Source organism: Pristiophorus japonicus, chromosome 8 (assembly GCF_044704955.1).
Source record: "Pristiophorus japonicus isolate sPriJap1 chromosome 8, sPriJap1.hap1, whole genome shotgun sequence".
NCBI classification, from domain to species: Eukaryota; Metazoa; Chordata; class Chondrichthyes; family Pristiophoridae; genus Pristiophorus; species Pristiophorus japonicus.
In genome coordinates, this window is record NC_091984.1 from 4,440,025 (window position 1) to 4,463,080 (window position 23,056).

Sequence of the window (23,056 nt, forward strand, 5' to 3'; positions counted from 1 at the left end):
GAATTCTCTGCTCCAGTGGAGGCTGGGTCATTGAATAGATTTAAAGTGGAGATAGACAGATTTTTGAACTACAGGGGAGTCAAGTCTTATGGGGAGCGGGCGGGGAAGTGGAGCTGAGTCCATGATCAGATCAGCCATGATCTTATTGAATGGCGGAGCAGGCTCGAGAGGCTGAATGGCTTGCTCCTGTTCCTATTTCTTATGTTCGTAAGTGCTTTGGGACGTCCTGAGGTTATGAAAGGCGCTATAGAAATGCAAGTTTGTTCGTTCTTTTGATCGTCCAACTGCAGCATTCAAACCTGATTTTGATTCTGCCAAGTAGTTTATCAAAGCAATTCAGTGGTGAGTAGTAATAGAGAAGGCAGACCAACATAATGGTCCAATTTGGTTGGTTAGGTAATTGTACCTTGATTTGGATTATCATTTACGTGTAGCTAATTATTCACCTGCTTTTCTGTTAAGAATTATACAGGAGGTCACGGAGTAAATGTGATCGTAGAAATGTTGTCCAATGTGAATCTGAGCAAAGATCTACAACTCCTTTCGAATGGTGGGCGAGTGATTGTAAGTAGGTCACCGAACCGCATAACCGCACCGCAGCTGCTTATATTGCTACTGTAATCGGTCTTCATTTTATTGAACATAGGAAGAGGAGTAGGCCGTTCAGTCCCTCGAAGCAGCTACACATATCCAGAACGTACAGCACAGAAACAGGCCATTCGGCCCAATTAGCCTATGCCCGTATTTATGCTCCACACAAACATCTTCCCACCGCTTTTCTAATCCGCCATTCAATTCGTTCATTGCCAATATGTATCTTACCTTAATCTGCCTGCCTTGGCTCTATAATCCTTAATACCCTTGCCCAACAAAAATCTTATCCGTCTCAGTTTTGCCATTTTCAATTGATCCCCCCAGCCTCAACAGCTTTTTGGGGGAGAGAGTTCCTGATTCCCACTGCCCTTTGTGTGAAGAAGTGTTTCCTGACATCACCCTGAACGGCCTGGCTCTGATTTTAAGGTGACGCCCTCTTGTTCTGGACTCCCCCCACCAGAGGAAATACTTTCTCTCTATCTACCCTATCAACTACTTTAATCATCTTAAACACCTCAATTAGATCACCCCTTAATCTTCTATACACCAAGAAATACAAGCCTAGTGTATGCATCCTGTCCTCATAATTTAACCCTTTTAGCCCCGGTCATCATCATCATAGGCGGTCCCTTGAACGAGGATGACTTGCTTCCACACGAGTTCACAGATGTTTCAATGAAGGACCCGATATTCTAGTCCTGAACTCCAATTGAAGAAGTGGAAGATGCCTGTGGGTGGATCTTTTTAACGTGTGGTGACCGTTGCACACCAGCCACCACAACCTTCCCATTCCTCTGCTTTACCAAGGCCCCTCCGATGCTCCTGCGCACGCTCCAAACAGCGACCTGGGTCCTGATGACGTCACCTGGTCGCCTACTTCGAAGCCGTCACACACTTGGAGCAGCTCACTGTATACCTCAGCACGGGAAGCCAAACAAGGCGTTTAAGTGTTGTCAAGAACAGCAGTAGCAAAACAAGAAAGAATTATGTGTGTTCTCTGAACCGTGAGATTGAAGTATGTCTTAAACTCACTAATGTGTTTCTGGTATTATTTGTAATCTAAATCTATTTTGGTGAGTATTTTTTAACTGTAAAACATTTTTACTCGGAGGCGGAGAGAAAGCGGTCTCATTCTGGTGAATCTGCGCTCACCCACTCCAAGGCCCATATATCCTCCCTGAGGGGTAGTGCCCAGAACTGGACGCGGTTGGCAGTAAGATGTGTAATTTACACTGCAGTTAGAACTGTTTTTATTCTACAGATTGTAGGCTGCAGAGGTTCCATTGAGATCAATCCCAGGGATACTATGGCCAAGGAGTCCAGCATCATCGGGATTGCATTGGGGACTGCAACTAAGGTAAGAAGGGCACTTTTCAAATGTAACGACCCGTACCTCCATTCTCTCTGCATTGTTTTAAATCACACTTTCATCAAAACAGCAGAGAGAGGGATTTGCTGCAAGTGTTAATGTACGAGAACAGTAACAATTGCAATTTCTACTCTCCCACGCGTGTAAGCTACCAACACAGGAATTTATCATTCTTAAATTTGTGTCTTTGGACCTTTACCCCTTCCCTACAACTAGAAGTTAATTATTTATCTCAAAGGCGCAGAACGCAATGTTTGTCATATCCCAGTCTGACACTCCATATATTACTTAACCCTGTGCTCACTGACCGATACTGGCTCCAGTCTGGCAAGGCCTCCATTCAAAGTTTTAATTTTCCTCTTTTTCAAATGGCCTCACCCCTCCCTATCTCTGTAACCCCCTCCCACCCTACACCCCTCCCTATCCCTGTACCCCTCCCTATCCCTGTAACCCCCTCCCACCCTACACACCTCCCTATCCTTGTAACCCCCTCCCACCCTACACCCCTCCCTATCTCTGTAACCCCCTCCCTCCCTATCTCTGTAACCCCCTCCCCCCCTACACCCCTCCCTATCCCTGTAACCCCCTCCCACCCTACACCCCTCCCTATCCCTGTAACTCCCTCCCACCCTACACCCTCCCTATCCCTGTAACCCCCTCCCACCATACACCCCTCCCTATCCCTGTAACCCGCTCCCACCCTACACCCCTCCCTATCCCTGTAACCCCCTCCCACCATACACCCCTCCCTATCCCTGTAACCCGCTCCCACCCTACACCCCTCCCTATCCCTGTAACCCCCTCCCCCCCCTATACCCCTCCCTATCCCTGTAAGCTCCTCCAGCCCTACATCCCTCCCTCTATAAACACCCCCCCCGCCCCTGAGATCTCTGCGCTCCTCTAATTCTGGCTGATTTAATTCCCCTACAATTTGCCGGCTGTGCCTTCAGCTGCCTGGACTCCAAGATCTGGAACTCCCTCCCTAAACCTCTCTACCGTTCCTCCTTTAAGATCTACCTCTTTGACCAAGCTTTTGGCCACCTGCCCGAATATCTCCTTATGTGGCTCGGAGTCATATTCTGTCTGCCAATGCTGCTGTGAAGTGCTGAGGGACATTTTAATACGTTAAATGTGCTAAAGAAATGCCAGTTGTTGCTGCATTTATATAGGACCTGTAACGGCCAACGAATGGTGAATTCTTTGAGTCTCTCTGTCTGCCGCAGGAGGATCGGCTGGAGACGGCGGCTGCGTTCTTTGCGGGGATGGAAGCGGGCTGGCTGAGGCCAGTAGTGGGGCCGGAATACCCGCTGGAGAAGGTGACTCAGGCTCACGAGGACATCATGAAGGGGTCTGGAACGGCGGGCAAGATGATACTTACAATGTGATCCGTCTCTCCTATGGGAGGAGTGTTGTTGCCCAGTGAGCTTCAAGTTACCCCTGTCCAAACCAGAGTTTTTAAAAAATATTCCCGATCACCGGGAATGTTTTGGGGGGGGGTGGCGAGGGGAGCGAGTCGGATTCGAGCGCCCCCATCGCACTGCGCAATTGCACCTCCATCTGCACTTAATTCAGGCAAAAGAATGATCGATGATGATTGGTGATTTCGGCCATGATGCTCCGGCTATCGTGGTGTGGAGCAGGCTTGATGGACATAGAAACATAGAAAATAGGAGCAGTAGTCGGCCATTCAGTCCTTCGAGTCTGCACCACCAACAGTATGATCATGGCTGATCCTCTATCTCAACACCATATTCCTGCTTTTCCCCCATACCCCTTGATGCCTTTTGTTCCTAGAAATCTATCTATCTCCCTCTTAAATATATTCAGTGACCTGGCCTCCACAACCTTCTGTGGTAGAGAATTCCACAGGTTCACCACCCTCTGAGTGGTCTTTTCCTGCTCCGTTAACTTTGTGTGTTCCTAATGCACTGACTGCCTAAAATTCAGAAAACAAGGGTTAGGAGACAAAAGGAGAATTGCTGTGGTTGCTGAGACACTGCTGTCAACATCCTCCTCTCCCGTGTTGATTTTCCACCTGTTTTAGCCTCCATTAAAATGGCCGGGGGGAGGGGGCGAATATTGCTAACGAGTGTGGGCAGGTGTTGGCACAGTAACCGCGCCGACTGCGATTCCTACCCCGGCACATTGTCGGTCAAGGCCAGAAAGTTGGCTGCCACGACGCGGCCCAATAAGCCTACGCCCTCGATACATCCCATGTGTGTGTCTGGATGGGTTACAGAGATCGCTCCCTCAGCTTCGGGTTTATATAAACCCAATCCTACGTCTGATGGTCCACAGTCCTGCGGCCAGAAGGGAAAGTGTTGCTGTTTTGGTAGGAATATATACCGCAGAGATTCAATAGAGGTGTTCAAAATTATGAAGCGTTTTGATAATGAGAAGCTCTTTCCAGTGGTAGAAGGGTCAGTGACCAGCGGACACAGATTGAAAGTGATTGGCAAACGAACCAGAGGGACGATGAGATTTTCTTTTTAAACGCAGCGAGTTGTTGTGATCTGGAACGAGCTGCCTGAAAGGGCGGTGGGAGCAGATTCAATCGTAACTTTCAAACGGGAACTGGATAAACATTTGAAAAGGAAAAATTTGCAGGGCTGTGGGGAAAGAGCGGGGAGTGGGACTAATTGGATCGCTCTTTCCCCACAGCCCTGTCACAGAGCCGGCACAGGAACGATGGGCCGAATGGCCTTCTTCTGTGCTGCAATATTCTATTGTGTGATAAAGACACCCCACGTACTTTGGAGAAATGTGTTATCTCCGAGGTCACTGAGATGAAGGAGAACAATTCAGAGTTGGTGCGAATGTGCTTTACTTACTGTCATCATCATCACAGGCAGTCCCTCGGAGTCGAGGGAGACTTCCTTCCACTCTAAAAGCTGACTGAAGAGTCCAATATGAGAATTATAATCTCTGTCACAGGTTGTTGTGTACTTACTGTATCACTGCCCTCACCCACACCGTTATCTATCCCCCTCTGTGGGTGTGTTTCTGTATCACTGCCCTCACCCACACCATTATCTATCTCCCTCTGTGGGTGTGTTTCTGTATCACTGCCCTCACCCACACCGTTATCTATCCCCCTCTGTGGGTGTGTTTCTGTATCACTGCCCTCACCCACACCGTTATCTATGCCCCCACTCTCCAGCTCCTGGTCTCCCACTCACCTCTCTCGAGAACTTGTTCCTTGCCTGCTCACACTGGTGGCAGCTGTGGAGCAATCAGCAGCCTTTGAAATTAAATGTGGCTCACATTATACATGCAAATATATGGAATCAAATGGCTCTTTATGAATAATTTGCAATTTCCTGGTTGCTGCTTAATAAAAGTGCAAATTGTAAAACCCCTGGTGTGCTTACTGTTGGGGAGTTTTGGGTGTGAGGGACATCAAACTCAACGACTTTAGCCGGTCAATAGCGAAAGGAAAATAGCAGAAACTCACAGAACGGGTCCACCAGCAGCAGAAAAGTGAAATGTCCGGAGGAGACCCGTCATCAGACCTGCCTGTGGGGTTAATCACACTATTCCCATCAGACATGCCTGTGGGGTTAATCGCACTATTCCCATCAGACCTGGCTGTGGGGTTAATCGCACTATTCCCATCAGACCATCGCACTATTCCCATCAGACCTGGCTGTCGGGTTAATCGCACTATTCCCATCAGACCATCGCACTATTCCCATCAGACCTGGCTGTCGGGTTAATCGCACTATTCTCATCAGATGCTAATATCTCACAAAGCCGTTTCCTTTCGTTTGACAAGAAGTAGGTGGAGGGACTGCAGAGACACATACACAGCGACAGACATGGTGAGAGAGACGCATATACAATGACAGACATAGACGCACACAGCGACAGACATGGTGAGACACACACAGCGACAGACATGGTGAGAGACACACACAGCGACAGACATGATGAGAGACACACACAGCGATAGACATGGTGAGAGACACAAACAGACATGGTGAGAGACACGGACAGACGGGGTGAGAGAGAGAGACACACGGCGACAGACATGGTGAGACACACACACACAGGGACAGACGGGGTGAGAGACACACGGCGACAGACATGGTAAGAGATACACAGGGACAGACGGGGTGAGAGAGACACAGCGACAGAGAGGCGCACACAGCGACAGACATGGTGAGACGCACGCACAGCGACATAGTGAGAGACACACACAGCGACAGACATGATGAGAGACACACACACACAGTGACAGACATGGTGAGAGAGACACACAGCGACAGCCATGAGAGACACACACAGCGACACATGATGAGAGACACACACACAGCGACAAACATGGTGAGAGACACACAGAGCGACAGTGTGAGGGGATGGTAATGTGAGGGGAGTAGGGTTTGGGGGCAGTGGGCATAGCACGGTGGGGGGGTCTGCGCATGGGAGGGGGAAACGTGTTGGGGGGGGGGGGGGTCTATTATAGTGATTTTCCGATTGCCTGGGCCACTGTTAACTACAGGATTAGTTCACGGTGCCCAGGCTATTTTGGGCTCAGTTTTATAAACATAGAGCGCCTGTCCTCTCGCTATGCAGAGTAGACCTGCGTTTCCTACATTGTAACCCAGGCGGTACAGCAGCATACTGGTTATTCCGGAGACGTGAATAGCAAGGATGCATTTGAGTGGAAGCTGGATAAGTACATAATGGAGAAAGGAATAGATAGGATGCTGACAGGGTGTGATGAAGAGGGGTGGGAGGAGGCTCGAATGGAGCATATGACCCGTTGGGCCGAGTAGCCTGTTTCTGGGCCGTTATGGCTGTGATTCGAAGCTGACTGCGTTCCAGAGCTGGTACAGATACAAACTAACGTGCAGGAAAGAAGTGTCCTCACTTGAGGCGGGTATGGAACAGATGGGCGGTGGTTCAAAAAATTGAAATCGTAGAGAAATTATGTGCAGATTTTTTTATTGTATTATTTGATATATTTTTGAGTTACAAAGCAGGTGGTTCAGAGTTGTCGAAGTATTTCTTCACAGCACAGTGAGGCCTTGTTCCTTCAAATGAACACTGGACCTGTTTCTGGGTGGGTTGGAGATCAACTCATAAAAGACGTACATCGTCTGTAAGAAAAATCAGGTTCAGTGATGTCATGTATCTCGACATGTTACTGCCTGTACTATTACATATGATGTGCCACCAGAGGGCACTACTATGGGAAACTTGTACACCAGCTGTATGGTCACTAAGGTGTGCCACCAGAGGGCACTGCAGTGGGAGACTTGTAGGTTACCTGTACAGGTATGCCAGGCCTAGTATAAAAGGCAGGCCACCAGGTGTGATCCTCACTCTGGAGTTACATTAAATGGACGAAGGTCACTACAGTTCAAGTGCAATACATTGCCTCATGGAGTCATTATCAGAGCATCTGAAGAAAAACAAGTGTGGACTAGATTCAATCGCCGAAGGGGGTCGGAGTGGAAGGTTCCAGTCTTTTCCGCCTCTAATGTGTCATCTGTGGCTGTGGGAAGCACTCTCGCCTCCGAGTCAGAAGGTTGTGTTCAAGTCCAGAGACATGAGTACAGACTCCAGGCTGACACTCCCAGTGCAGTACTGAGGGAGTGCTGCACTGTCGGAGGGACAGTACTGAGGGAGTGCTGCACTGTCAGAGGGGCAGAACTGAGGGAGTGCTGCATTGTTGGAGCAGGACTGAGGGAACACTGCACAGTCCGAGGGGCAGTACTGAGGGAGCGCTTCACAGTCGGAGGGGCAGTACTGAGGGAGCACTTCAGTCGGAGGGGCAGTACTGAGGGAGCGATGCACTGTCGGAGGGTCACTGCCGAGGGAGTGCTGCATTGTTGTTACCGGAATGAGGGAGCGCTGCACTGTCGGAGGGGCAGTACTGAGGGAGTGCCACACTGTCGGAGGGGCAGTACTGAGGGAGCGATGCACTGTTGGAGGGGCAGTACTGAGGGAGTGCTGCACTGTCGAAGGGGAAGTACTGAGGGAGCATTGCATTGTTGGAGCAGTACTGAGGGAGTGCTGCACTGTTCGAGGGACAGTACTGAGGGAGCGCTTCACAGTCGGAGGGGCAGTACTGAGGGAGCGATGCACTGCCGGAGGGGCAATACTGAGGGAGCGCTGCATTGTTGGAGCAGTACTGAGGGAGTGCTGCACTGTCTGAGGCGCAGTACTGAGGGAGTGCTGCACTGTCTGAGGGGCAATGCTGAGGGAGCGCCGCACTGTCGGAGGCGCAACAGAGAAACATAGAAAATAGGTGCAGGAATAGGCCATTCGGCCCTTCGAGCCTGCACCACCATGCAATAGGATCATGGCTGATGATTCACCTCAGTATCCCATTCCTGCTTTCTCTCCATACCCCTTGATCCCTTTAGCCATAAGGGCCATATCTTACTCCCTCTTGAGCATATCGAACAAAGTGGCATCAACAACTCTCTGCGGAAGAGAATTCCACAGGTTAACAACGCTGAGTGAAGAAGTTTCTCATCTCAGTCCTAAATGGCTTACCCCTTAACCTTAGACTGTGTCCCCTGGTTCTGGACTTCCCCAACATCGGGAACATTCTTCCTGCATCTAACCTGTCCAGTCCCGTCAAAATGTTGTGTGTTTCTATGAGATCCCCTCTCATCTTTCTAAACTCCAGTGAATACAGTCGATCCAGTCTCTCCTCATATGTCAGTCCTGCCATCCCGGGAATCAGTCTGATGAACCTTCATTGCAATAGCAAGACATCCTTCCTCAGATTAGGAGACCAAAACTGAACACAATATTCCAGGTGTGGCCTCACCAACTGCAGTAAGACCGCCCTGCTCCTATATTCAAATCCCCTAGCTATGAAGGCTCTGTTGCACAGGAGGGCAGGAAAAAGAGTGGGAGAGCGATAGTGATAGGGGATTCAATTGTGAGGGGAATAGATAGGCATTTCTGCGGCCGCAACCGAGACTCCAGGATGGTATGTTGCCTCCCTGGTGCAAGGGTCAAGGATGTCTCGGAGCGGGTGCAGCACATTCGAAAAAGGGAGGGAGAACAGCCAGTTTTCGTGGTGCACATTGGTACCGACGACACAGGTAAAAAAAGGGATGAGGTCCTACGAAACGAATTTAAGGAGCTAGGAGCTAAATTAAAAAGTAGGACCTCCAAAGTAGTAATCTCGGGATTGCTACCAGTGCCACGTGCTAGTCAGAGTAGGAATCGCAGGATAGCGCAGATGAATACGTGGCTTGAGCAGTGGTGCAGCAGGGAGGGATTCAAATTCCTGGGGCATTGGAACCGGTTCTGGGGGAGGTGGGACCAGTACAAAACGGACGGTCTGCACCTGGGCAGGACCGGAACCAATGTCCTAGGGGGAGTGTTTGCTAGTGCTGTTGGGGAGGAGTTAAACTAATACGGCAGGGGGATGGGAACCAATGCAGGGAGACAGAGGGAAACAAAAAGGAGACAAAAGCAAAAGGCAGAAAGGAGATGAGGAAAAGTGGAGGGCAGAGAAACCCTCCACTTAATGGAAGGAGTATCCGTAATAAGGTGGATGAATTAACTGCAAATAGATGTTAACAAATATGATGTGATTGGGATTACGGAGACGTGACTCCAGGATGATCAGGGCTGGGAACTCAACATCCAGGGGTATTCAACATTCAGGAAGAATAGAATAAAAGGACCAATATGTTGAGGAACCAACTAGGGGGGAGGCCATCTTAGACTGGGTGTTGTGTAATGAGAGAGGATTAATTAGCAATCTTGTGCGAGGCCCCTTGGGGAAGAGTGACCATAATATGGTGGAATTCTGCATTAGGATGGAGAATGAAACAGTTAATTCAGAGACCATGGTCCAGAACTTAAAGAAGGGTAACTTTGAAGGTATGAGGTGTGAATTGGCTAGGATAGATTGGCGAATGATACTTAAGGGGTTGACTGTGGATGGGCAATGGCAGACATTTAGAGACCGCATGGATGAAATACAACAATTGTACATTCCTGTCTGGCGTAAAAATAAAAAAGGGAAGGTGGCTCAACCGTGGCTATCAAGGGAAATCAGGGATAGTATTAAAGCCAAGGAAGTGGCATACAAATTGGCCAGAAATAGCAGCGAACCCGGGGACTGGGAGAAATTTAGAACTCAGCAGAGGAGGACAAAGGTTTTGATTAGGGCAGGATAATGGAGTACGAGAAGAAGCTTGCAGGGAACATTAAGACGGATTGCAAAAGTTTCTATAGATATGTAAAGAGAAAAAGGTTAGTAAAGACAAACATAGGTCCCCTGCAGTCAGAATCAGGGGAAGGCATAACAGGGAACAAAGAAATGGCAGACCAATTGAACAAGTACTTTGGTTCGGTATTCACTAAGGAGGACACAAACAACCTTCCGGATATAAAAGGGGTCAGAGGGTCTAGTAAGGAGGAGGAACTGAGGGAAATCCTTATTAGTCGGGAAATTGTGTAAAGGAAATTGATGGGATTGAAGGCCGATAAATCCCCAAGGCCTGATGGACTGCATCCCAGAGTACTTAAGGAGGTGGCCTTGGAAATAGCGGATGCATTGACAGTCATTTTCCAACATTCCATTGACTCTGGATCAGTTCCTATCGAGTGGAGGGTAGCCAATGTAACCCCACTTTTTAAAAAAGGAGGGAGCGAGAAAACAGGGAATTATAGACCGGTCAGCCTTACATCGGTAGTGGGTAAAATGATGGAATCAATTATTAAGGATGTCATAGCAGCGCATTTGGAAAGAGGTGACATGATAGGTCCAAGTCAGCATGGATTTGTGAAAGGGAAATCATGCTTGACAAATCTTCTGGAATTTTTTGAGGATGTTTCCAGTAGAGTGGACAAGGGAGAACCAGTTGATGTGGTATATTTGGACTTTCAGAAGGTTTTCGACAAGGTCCCACACAAGAGATTAATGTGCAAAGTTAAAGCACATGGGATTGGGGATAGTGTGCTGACATGGATTGAGAACTGGTTGTCAGACAGGAAGCAAAGAGTAGGAGTAAATGGGTACTTTTCAGAATGGCAGGCAGTGACTAGTGGGGTACCGCAAGGTTCTGTGCTGGGGCCCCAGCTGTTTACACTGTACATTAATGATTTAGACGAGGGGATTAAATGTAGTATCTCCAAATTTGCGGATGACACTAAGTTGGTGGCAGTGTGAGCTGCGAGGAGGATGCTATGAGGCTGCAGAGTGACTTGGATAGGTTAGGTGAGTGGGCAAATGCCTGGCAGATGAAGTATAATGTGGATAAATGTGAGGTTATCCACTTTGGTGGTAAAAACAGAGAGAAAGATTATTATCTGAATGGTGACAGATTAGGAAAAGGGGAGGTGCAACGAGACCTGGGTGTCATGGTACATCAGTCATTGAAGGTTGGCATGCAGGTACAGCAGGCGGTTAAGAAAGCAAATGGCATGTTGGCCTTCATAGCGAGGGGATTTGAGTACAGGGGCAGGGAGGTGTTGCTACAGTTGTACAGGGCCTTGGTGAGGCCACACCTGGAGTATTGTGTACAGTTTTGGTCTCCTAACCTGAGGAAGGACATTCTTGCTATTGAGGGAGTGCAGCGAAGGTTCACCAGACTGATTCCCGGGATGGCGGGACTGACCTATCAAGAAAGACTGGATCAACTGGGCTTGTATTCACTGGAGTTCAGAAGAATGAGAGGGGACCTCATAGAAACGTTTAAAATTCTGATGGGTTCAGACAGGTTAGATGCAGGAAGAATGTTCCCAATGTTGGGGAAGTCCAGAACCAGGAGTCACAGTCTAAGGATAAGGGGTAAGCCATTTAGGACCGAGATGAGGAGAAACTTCTTCACCCAGAGAGTGGTGAACCTGTGGAATTCTCTACCACAGAAAGTTGTTGAGGCCAATTCACTAAATATATTCAAAAACGAGTTAGATGAAGTCCTTACTACTAGGAGGATCAAAGGATATGGCGAGAAAGCAGGAATGGGGTACTGAAGTTGCATGTTCAGCCATTAACTCATTGAATGGTGGTGCAGGCTAGAAGGGCCGAATGGCCTACTCCTGCACCTATTTTCTATGTTTCTATGCCATTTGCCTTCTTCACCGCCTGCTGTACCTGCATGCCAACTTTCAATGACTGACGTAACATGACACCCAGGTCTCGTTGCACCTCCGCTTTTATTAATCTGCTGCCATTCAGATAATATTCTGCCTTCATGTTTTTGCCACCAAAGTGGATAACCTCACATTTATCTACATTATACTGCATCTGCCATGCATTTGCCCACTCACCTAACCTGTCCAAGTCACCCTGCAGCCTCTTAGCATCCTCCTCACAGCTCACACCGCCACCCAGCTTCATGTCATCTGCAAACTTGGAGATATTACACTCAATTCCTTCATCTAAATTATTGATGTATATTGTAAATAGCTGGGGTCCCAGCACTGAGCCCTGCGGCACCCCACTAGTCACTGCCTGCCATTCTGAAAAGGACCCGTTTATCCCGACTCTCTGCTTCCTGTCTGCCAACCAGTTCTCTAGCCACGTCAATACATTACCCCCAATACCATGTGCTTTAATTTTGGACACCAATCTCTTGTGTGGGACCTTGTCCAAAGCCTTTTGAAAATCCACATCCACTGGTTCTCCCTTGTCCACTCTACTAGTTACATCCTCAAAAAATTCTAGAAGATTGTCAAGCTTGATTTCCCTTTCAAAAATCCATGCTGACTTGGACCGATCCTGTCACTGCTTTCCAAATGCGCTGCTATTTCATCTTTAATAATTGATTCCAACATTTTCCCCACTACTGATGTCAGGCTAACCAGTCTATAATTCTACTTTTTCTCACTCCCTCCTTTCTTAAAAAGTGGTGTTACATTAGCTACCCTCCAGTCCATAGGAACTGATCCAGAGTCGATAGACTGTTGGAAAATGATCACCAATGCATCCACTATTTCTAGAGCCACTTCCTTAAGTACTCTGGGATGCAGACTATCAGGACCCGGGGATTTATCGGCCTTCAATCCCATCAATTTCCCTAACACAATTTCCTGACTAATAAGGATTTCCTTCAGTTCCTCCTTCTCACTAGACCCTCGGTCCCCTAGTATTTCCGAATGGTTGTTTGTGTCTTTCTTCATGAAGACAGAACCAAAGTATTTGTTCAATTGGTCTGCCATTTCTTTGTTCCCCATTATAAATTCACCTGATTCTGACTGCAAGGGACCCATGAGGGAGTGCCGCACTGTTTGAGGGCTGGTAGTGAGGGAGTGCTGCACTGTCGGAGGGGCAATACTGAGGAAGCGCTGCACTGTCGGAGGGGCAGTACTGAGGGAGCGCTGCACAGTCTGAGGGGCAGTGCTGAGGGAGCGCTGCATTGTCGGGGGGGCAGTGCTGAGGGAGCGCTGCACTGTCGGAGTGGCAATACTGAAGGAGCACTGCATTGTTGGAGCAGTGTTGAGGGAGCGTTGCACTGTCGGAAGAGCGGTCTTTCGGATAAGACATTAAACCGAGGCACTTTCTGATCTCTCAGATGGTTGTAGAAGATCGCAGGATCACTATTTTGAAGAACAGTAGAGGAGTTCTTCCCCTGTGTCCTGGGCCCAATGTGTCAGCCAGTGGTTCTTTTAGTACCACCCTCGTCTGAGTCAGAAAGTTGTAGGTTCAAATCCCACTCCAGTGACTTGAGCATGAAAATCTCGGTTGGCATTCCAGTGCAGTGCTGAGGGAGTGCTGCACTGTCTGAGGTATCATCTCTCAGGTGGACATAAAAGAATCCATGGCACTATTTCGAAGAAGAGCAGGGGAGTTATCCCCGCTGCCCTGGCCAATATTTATTCCTCAATCAACAGAACAAAAACAGATTATCTGGTCATTAACATATTGCTGTTTGAGGACATTTGCTGTGCGCAAATAGGCTGCCGCATTTCCTACATTATAACAATGACTACACTCCAAAAAGTACTTCATTAGCTGTAAACCGCTTTGGGACGTACGGTGGTTGTGAAAGGCGCTATAGAAATGCAAGTCTTTCTTTTCTTCCACGAGATTGCTTGCAGCAAGACCTGGACAACATCCGGGCTTGGACTGATAATTGGCAAGTAACATTCATGCCACACAAGTGCCAGGCAATGGCCATCTTTTGACATTCAATGAAATTACTTTCCCGAAATCCCATGCCATCAACATCGGAGCAGCGCGAGTCTGGGGAGTTCGGGAGGCCTATAAAGGCCCACCAGGTGACGAGGAGGCGGGAGTTCGGAGCAGCACGAGTCTGGGGAGTTCGGGAGGCCTATTAATATGTCCTTACTATACCGCACAAATGCACACGAGGCCCATGCTAGAGAGAAGGTCACTCTGTGACCATTAACCTTTATTAGCCAGCACTGAAGTGATGAAGGTGGGTGGAGCTTCCCCTTTTATACCTGAAAGTCCAGGTTAGGAGTGTCTCCCACAAGTTCACCACCTAATGGTCAATGTTCTCACGGTGTATAACTTAGGTCAGTTTATACATGGGTTACAATGACAGTTGAATACATGACATCACCTCCCCCCCAAAGTCTTATTGGGATCACAGGTTAAGTCTCTCTGGTGGTTTACACTCCCTTGTAGAGCGCCTGAGTTGGGGCTCCGGTTGTTGGGTGCTGGCCTGAGTGTCTGCTGTTTGCGGTGCCTCAGGTCTGACGGACTGCCCACAGTGACTGGGCTCTCCTCCACTTGGTTCCGGTGTTCAGTCACCTGTGGTGGAGTGAACTCTACATCGTGTTCTTCCCCTGCTTGTTCTATGGGGTTGCTGAACCTCCTTTTTGTTTGATCCACGTGTTTGCGGCAGATTTGTCCATTGGTAAGTTTAACTACCAAAACCCTATTCCCCTCTTTGGCAATCACAGTGCCTGCGAGCCATTTGGGCCCTGCAACGTATTTGAGGACAAAGACAGGGTCATTGACATCAATATATCGCGCCCTCGCATTCCCGTCATGGTAGTCACATTGTGACCAGCGCCTGCTCTCGACAATTTCTTTCATGGTGGGGTGTATGAGGGATAATCTGGTTTTGAGCGTCCTTTTCATTAGCAGCTCTGCGGGTGGAACCCCTGTGAGTGAGTGTAGTTGGGATCTATTGGCCAGCAGGAGGGCGTGATAAGCGGCTTTGTAGGGAATCCCTGTTTGATTATCTGCACTGCTCATTCCGCCTGGCCATTTGAGGCCGGCTTGAACGGTGCCGTTCTGACATGGTTGATACCATTTCCTGCCATGAAGTCCTAGAACTCAATGCTTGTGAAGCACGGACCATTGTCGCTGACCAAGACCATGGGCGGCGAACATTGCCCGTAGACTTTCTACCGTGGCAGAGGATGTGCTTGTATTGAGAATGTCACACTCGATCCATTTGGAGTAGGCGTCTACTACAACCAAAAACATTTTTCTTACGAAAGGATCTGCGTAGTTCACATGGATGCGTGACCATGACTTGGTGGGCCAGGACCAGGGCTAAGGGAGGCTTCCCTGGGCGCATTGCCCTGCTGGGCACACGTGTTGCTCCTGCGAACACAAAGTTCCAGGTCTGCATCTATCCCTGGCCACCAAACATGTGACCTGGCAACTGCCTTCATCATGACAATGCCCGGGTGCTCATTATGGAGCTCTCGGATGAACGCCTCTCTGCCTATTTGGGACATGACTACTCGGTTTCTCCATAGTAGGCAATCGGCCTGAATCGAGAGTTCAGCCTTGCACCTGTGAAATGGTTTAAATTCCTCAGGGCATGCCCCATACGTGGCTACCCAGTCTCCATTCAGGACACATTTCTTGACGAAAGACAATAGCGGGTCTCTATTTGTCCAGACTTTGATCTGACGGGCTGTCACGGGTGAGCCTTCGCTTTCGAAAGCTTCAACAGCCATGACTATCTCAGTAGCATGCTCGGTTGCCCCCTCGGCGATGGCTAGTGGGAGCCTGCTGAGTGCATCGGCGCAGTTTTCAGTGCCCGGTCTGTGCTGAATTGTGTAGTCATAGGCGGCTAACGTGAGTGCCCACTTCTGTATGCGGGCCAACGCATTTGCATTTATGGCCTTGTTGTCGGTCAAAAGGGATGTTAGAGGTTTGTGCTCTGTCTCCAGCTCAAATTTCCTGCCAAACAGGTACTGGTGCATTTTTTTTACTGCATATACACATGCAAGCGCTTCCTTTTCTACCATCCCGTAGCCCTTTTCTAACTGAGACAGACTTCTGGAGGCATAGGCTACCAGCTGTTGCTGACCCTTGGCATTAACATGCTGCAACACACACCCAACCCCATAGGACGACACATCGCACGTTAAAACAAGTTTCTTACATGGGTCATATAGCGTTAACAGATTGTTGGAATATAACAAATTGCGTGCTCTATTAAAAGCCCTTTCCTGGCTGTCCCCCCAGACCCATTCGCGACCTTTGCGTAGGAGCACATGTAGCAGCTCTAACAGCGTGCTCAATTTGGGAAGAAAGTTATTAAAATAGTTCAGGAGCCCCAGGAACGAACACAGCTCCGTCGTGTTACGGGGTCTGTATGCTCTCTGGATCGCTTCCGTTTTGGACGCAGTAGTTCTGATCCCATCTGCTGCTACCATCATCCCCAGGAATTCAACCTCTGGAGCTAGGAAGATGCACTTCGCCTTTTTCAGTCGCAGACCTACCCTGTCCAGTCGGCGTAGCATCTCCTCCAGGTTGTGGAGGTGTTCTTCAGTATCGTAACCCGTGATGAGGATGTCGTCTTGAAAAACCACCGTCCCTGGAATCGACTTGAGGAGGCTTTCCATATTTCGTTGAAAGATCGCAGCGGCCGAGCGAATCCCGAACGGACATCTGTTGTACTCAAACAACCCCTTGTGTGTCGTGATGGTGGTCAGCTTCTTCGACTCACTCGGCAGCTCCTGGGTCATGTAAGCTGAGGTCAGGTCCAATTTTGAAAAAAGTTTGCCACCGGATAGCGTCGCAAAGAGGTCCTCCACTCTCAGTAGCGGGTACTGGTCTTGGAGTGACACCCAATTGATGGTGGCCTTGTAATCACCACATATCCTGACCGACCCATCCGCCTTGAGCACTGGCACAATCGGGCTCGCCCAGTCACTGAATTCGACTGGCGAGATGATGCCTTCCCTCAGCAGGAGGTCCAATTCGCCTTCTATCTTTTCCCACATCACGTACGGCACCGCTCTGGCCTTGTGGTGTACTGGCCTGGCGTCCGGGTTTATGTGAATCACTACCTTGGCCCCCTTGAAAGTGCCGATGCCGGGTTGAAATAGTGAGTCAAATTTGTCCAGGATCTGTGAGCATGATACTCGCTCCACAGAAGAAATTGCATTGACATCGCCCCATTTCCAGTTCATGACTGCAAGCCAACTCCCCCCCAGCAGTGCAGGAGTGTCCCCCGGGACAATCCAGAGTGGCAACCTGTTCTTCGAATCTTTGTGGGTCACGACTACCATGGCACTGCCTCGCACTGGAAGGATCTCCTTTGTATATGTCCGTAGCAGTGTGTCAATCGGCAATAATTTTGGCCTCCTGGCCTTGGACGCCCGCAACTTGTCAAACTGATGCTCATCAGGGACTGGCTGGCCCCCGTGTCTAGCTCCATTGATACTGGGATGCCATTGAGGAGCACTTTCATCATTGTCGGTGGCGTCCTGGTGTATGAACTGTATATGTGCTCCACATGAACTCACTGAACTTCAGCTTCCAGCGATTTCCCCCAGTATTCATTTGGCCTCATAGGGCTTACATCGGGCCCGTCCTTCTCGTACATCAACCTGGCTGCAGGCTTCCTGCACATACGCGCCAAGTGACCGCTGACGTTGCAGTTTCTGCAGGTATATTGCTGATACCTGCAAGCTCTGGATGTGTGTTTGCCTCCTCACCTCCAACATGAGCCGTTGTTGGAAACAAAAGGTACATTACCAGTCGGTTGTCTGTGACTGTCTCTGTAACTGTCCTTAAGCGCACCATTAACAGGTGTTGATGGCCCCATTACTGGCCGCATTGTCCCTTGCGATGGCATGAATCGCCGTTCAGCTAGCCATTGTCTCTGTTGAACTCCCCCTTTGAGTTCGACTACATGCTCGGGCATGTCCGATTGCCTATGTCTGCCTGGAGAATTGTGTGCCGCGTCAACAATGTTAACTCCCTGTCCATTTGCTGCATTTAAACCAAGATTTTTGTCAAACAACATTCTGGTCGCTTCCTCCCCTGAGATAAATGTCTGGGCCATCAAAGCCACCGTTTCCAGGGTCAAGTCTTTGGTCTCAGTCAGTTTCCTGAAAACCCCAGCGTGCCCGATGCCCTCAATAAAAAAGTCTCGCAGCATCCCCGCTCTGCATGTATCTGGGAACTTACATAGGCTCGCCAGTCCCGGAGGTCTGCCACGAAGTCAGGAACGCTTTGCCCTTCTCGCTGCCGGTGCGTGTAAAACCAGTGTCTCGCCATGTGCAAGCTGCTCGCCGGTTTAAAGTGTTCCCCGATCAACTTACTGAGCTCTTCAAAAGTCTTGTCCGCCGGTTTCTCTGGCGCTAGAAGGTCCTTCATCAGGGAGTACGTCCTGGATCCACAAACCGTCAGGAGATGAGCCCTGCGTTTGTCGGCCGAATCCTGTCCCAGCCATTCCTTAGTGACAAAACTTTGCTGTAGTCTCTCAATAAAATCGTTCCAATCATCACCAACACAGTACCTCTCATCTGTGCTGCTAGTGGCCATGCTCACGTTTAAATGCCAGTTTCTCGTCGCCAATAATATGTCCTTACTATACCGTACAAATGCACACGAGGCCCATACTAGAGAGAAGGTCACTCTGTGACCAGTAACCTTTATTAGCCAGCACTGAAGTGATGAAGGTGGATGGAGCTTCCCCTTTTATACCTGAAAATCCAGGTTAGGAGTGTCTCCCACAAGTTCACCACCCAGTGGTCAGTGTTCTCACGGTGTACAACTTAGGTCAGTTTATACATGGGTTACAATGACAGTTGAATACATGATACCTATAAAGACCCATCAGGCGTCGAGGAGGCCTCCCAGTGCAGCTGCAGTAGGGGCAGAAGGTAAACAAAGAAGTAGAAAAAAAATCAAAAGGTGACATCACAGCCAAGTGCTAAGTGATTGGTGAGTAGTTTTTCCTTTTCCCTATCAGTAGGTAACCTTTAGCATTGTTGTTGCCAAATTAAGTCAATCTAGATGACTACATGTGCGGGAAGTGCATCCGCCTGCAGCACCTGACAGACCGCATTGCGGCACTGGAGCTGCGGGTGGATTTACTCTGGAGCATCCGCGATGCTGAGGATGTCGTGAATAGCACGTTTAGTGAGTTCGCCACACTGCGGGTAAAGGGTACACAGCTAGATAGGGGATGGGTGACCAACAGGAAGAGCAGTGGAAGGAAGGTAGTGCAGGGTCCCCTGCGGTCATCCCCCTGCAAAACAGATACACCGCTTTGGGTACTGTTGAGAGGGATGATTCATCAGTGGTGAGCAGCAGCAGCCAAGTTCATGGCACCGTGGGTGGCTCTGCTGCACAGGAGGGGAGGAAAAAGACTGTCAGAGCTATAGTGATAGGGGATTCTATTGTAAGGGGAATAGATAGACGTTTCTGCGGCCGCAATTGAAATTCCAGGATGGTATGTTGCCTCCCTGGTGCAAGGGTCAAGGATGTTTCAGAGCGGGTGCAGGACATTTTGAAAAGGGAGGGTGAACAGCCAGTTGTCGTGGTGCATATAGATACCAACGATATAGGTAAAAAATGGGATGAGGTCCTAGAAGATGAATTTAGGGAGCTAGGAGTTACGTTAAAAAGTAGGACCTCAAAGGTAGTAATCTCAGGATTGCTACCAGTGCCACGTGCTCGTCAGAGTAGGAATCGCAGGATAGCTCAGATGAATACGTGGCTTAAGGAGTGGTGCAGAAGGGAGGGATTCAAATTCCTGGGATATTGGGACCGGTTCTGGGGGAGGTGGGACCAGTACAAACCGGATGGTCTGCACCTGGGCAGGACCGGAACCAATGTCCGAGGTGGGGTGTTTGCTAGTGCTGTTGGGGAGGAGTTAAACTAATATGGCAGGGGGATGGGAACCTATGCAGGGAGACAGAGGGAAGTAAAATAGGGGCAGAAGCAAAAGATAGAATGGAGAATAGTAAAAGTGGAGGGCAGAGAAACCCAAGGCAAAAATCAAAAAGGGCCACATTACAGCAAAATTCGAAAGGGGCAAAGTGTCTTAAAAAGACAAGCCTGAAGGCTCTGTGCCTCAATGCGAGGAGTATTCGTAATAAGATGGACGAATTAACTGCGCAGATAGCAGTTAACGGATATGATGTAATTGGCATCACGGAGACATGGCTCCAGGGTAACCAAGGCTGGGAACTCAACATCCAGGGGTATTCAACATTCAAGAAGGATAGACAGAAAGGAAAAGGAGGTGGGGTAGCGTTGCTGGTTAAGGAGGAAATTAACGCAATAGTAAGAAAGGACATTAGCTTGGATGATGAGGAATCGGTATGGGTAGAGCTGCGGAATACCAAAGGGCAGAAAATGCTAGTGGGAGTTGTGTACAGACCACCAAACAGTAGTAGTGAGGTTGGGGACAGCATCAAACAAGAAATTAGGGATGCATACAATAAAGGTACAGCAGTTATCATGGGTGACTTTAATCTACATATAGATTGGGCGAACCAAACTGGTAGCAATGCGGTGGAGGAGGATTTTCTGGAGTGTATTAGGGATGATTTTCTGGACTAATTTGTCGAGGAACCAACTAGAGGGCTGGCCATACTGGGTGATGTGTAATGAGAAAGGACTAATTCGCAATCTTGTTGTGCGAGGCCCCTTAGGGAAGAGTGACCATAATATGGTAGAATTCCTTATTAAGATGGAGAGTGACACAGTTAATTCAGAGACTAAGGTCCTGAATTTAAGGAAAGGTAACTTTGATGGTATTAAACGTGAATTGGCTAGAATAGAATGGCAAATGATACTTAGAGGATTGACGGTGGATAGGCAATGGCAAACATTTAAAGGTCACATGGATAAACTTCAACAATTGTACATCCCTGTCTGGAGTAAAAATAAAATGGGGAAGGTGGCTCAACTGTGGCTAACAAGGGAAATTAAGGACTAAATGCAAGGAAGAGGCATATAAATTAGCCAGAAAAAGCAGCAAACCTGAGGACTGGGAGAAATTTAGGAATTCAGCAGAGGAGGACAAAGGGTTTAATTAGGAGGGGGAAAATAGAGTATGAGAGGAAGCTTGCCGGGAACATAAAAACTGACTGCAAAAGCTTCTATCGATATGTGAAGAGAAAAAGATTAGTGAAGACAAATGTAGGTCCCTTGCAGTCAGATTCAGGTGAATTTGTAATGGGGAACAAAGAAATGGCAGACCCCAGATGAACAAATACTTTGGTGCTGTCTTCACAAATGAAGACACAAATAACCTTTCGGAAGTACTAGGGGACCGAGGGTCTAGTGAGAAGGAGGAACTGAAGGAAATCCGTAGTAGGCGGGAAATTATTTTAGGGAAATTGATGGGATTGAAGACCGATAAATCCCCTGGGCCTGATAGTCTGCATCCCAGAGTACTTAAGGAAGTGGCCTAGAAATAGTGGATGCATTGGTGATCATTTTCCAAAAGTTTATCGACTCTGGATCATTTCCTACAGACTGGAGGGTAGCTAATGTACCACTTTTTAAAAAAGGAGGGAGAGAGAAAACGGTAATTATAGATCGGTTAGTTTGACATCAGCAGTGGGGAAAATGTTGGAATCAATTATTAAAGATGAAATAACAGCGCATTTGGAAAGCAGTGACAGGATCAGTCCAAGTCAGCATGGATTTATGAAAGGGAAATCATGCTTGACAAATCTTCTGGAATTTTTTGAGGTTGTAACTAGCAGAGTGGACAAGGGAGAACCAGTGGATGTGGTGTATTTGGACTTTCAAAAGGCTTTTGAGAAGGTCCCACACAAGAGATTAGTGTGCAAAATTAAAGCACATGGTATTGGGGTGATGTACTGACATGGATAGAGAACTGGTTGGCAGACAGGAAGCAGAGAGTCGGGATAAACGGGTCCTTTTCAGAATGGCAGGCAGTGACTAGTGGGGTGCCGCAGGGCTCAGTGCTGGGACCCCAGCTATTTACAATATACATTAATGATTTAGATGAAGGAATTGAGTGTAATATCTCCAAGTTTGCAGATGACACTAAACTGGGTGGCAGTGTGAGCTGTGAGGAGGACGCTAAGAGGCTGCAGGGTGACTTGGACAGGTTAGCTGAGTGAATAAATGCATGGCAGATGCAGTATAATGTGGATAAATGTGAGATTATCCACTTTGGGGGCAAAAACACGAAGGTAGAATATTATCTGAATGGCGGCAGCTTAGGAAAAGGGGAGGTGCAACGAGATCTGGGTGTCATGGTACATCAGTCATTGAAAGTTGGCATGCAGGTACAGCAGGCGGCGAAGAAGGCAAATAGTATGTTGGCCTTCATAGCTAGGGGTTTTGAGTATAGGAGCAGGGAGGTCTTACTGCAGTTGTACAGGGCCTTGGTGAGGCCTCACCTGGAATATTGTGTTCAGTTTTGGTCTTCTAATCTGAGGAAAGACGTTCTTGCTTTTGAGGGAGTGCAGCGAAGGTTCACCACACTGATTCCCGGGATGGCAGCACTGACATATGAGTAGAGACTGGATCGACTGGGCCTTTATACACTGGAGTTTAGAAGGATGAGAGGGGATCTGATAGAAACATATACAATTCTGACAGGACTGGACAGTTTAGATGCAGGAAGAATGTTCCCGATGTTGGGGAAGTCCAGAACTAGGGGACACAGTCTAAGGATAAGGGGTAGACCATTTAGGACCAAGATGAGGAGAAACTTCTTCACTCAGAGAGTTGTTAACCTGTGGAATTCCCTACCGCAAAGAGTTGTTGATGCCAGTTCGTTGGATATACTCAAGAGGGAGTTAGATGTGGCCCTTACGTCTAAAGGGATCAAGGGATATGGAGAGAAAGGGGTACTGAGGTGAATGATCAGCCATGACCTTATTGAATAGTGGTGCAGGCTCGAAGGGCCGAATGGCCTACTCATGCACCTAATTTCTATGATTTTATGT

General features: G+C 48.4%; 2 protein-coding genes across 9 annotated transcripts in view; one reads left to right on the plus strand and one right to left on the minus strand.

Moving 5' to 3' along the window:
- Window positions 1–5,318, plus strand: part of cryz (crystallin, zeta (quinone reductase)) — a 43,380-nt gene extending 38,062 nt beyond the window's left edge. For all 5 annotated transcript variants that reach the window (XM_070886471.1, XM_070886468.1, XM_070886470.1 and 2 more), the window contains exons 7-9: window positions 463–564; window positions 1,856–1,951; window positions 3,187–5,318. In XM_070886471.1, the coding sequence (XP_070742572.1) occupies window positions 463–564; window positions 1,856–1,951; window positions 3,187–3,348 (360 nt within the window). In that variant the 3' untranslated portion in view covers window positions 3,349–5,318. The remainder of the gene's footprint in view (window positions 1–462; window positions 565–1,855; window positions 1,952–3,186) is intronic.
- A 1,575-nt stretch (window positions 5,319–6,893) lies between these two features.
- LOC139268001 (leucine-rich repeat and IQ domain-containing protein 3-like) overlaps window positions 6,894–23,056 on the minus strand; it is a 71,432-nt gene continuing 55,269 nt past the window's right edge. For all 4 annotated transcript variants that reach the window (XM_070885963.1, XM_070885964.1, XM_070885962.1 and 1 more), the window contains exon 8: window positions 6,894–7,065. In XM_070885963.1, coding sequence (XP_070742064.1) covers window positions 7,046–7,065 — 20 coding nt within the window. In that variant the 3' untranslated portion in view covers window positions 6,894–7,045. The remainder of the gene's footprint in view (window positions 7,066–23,056) is intronic.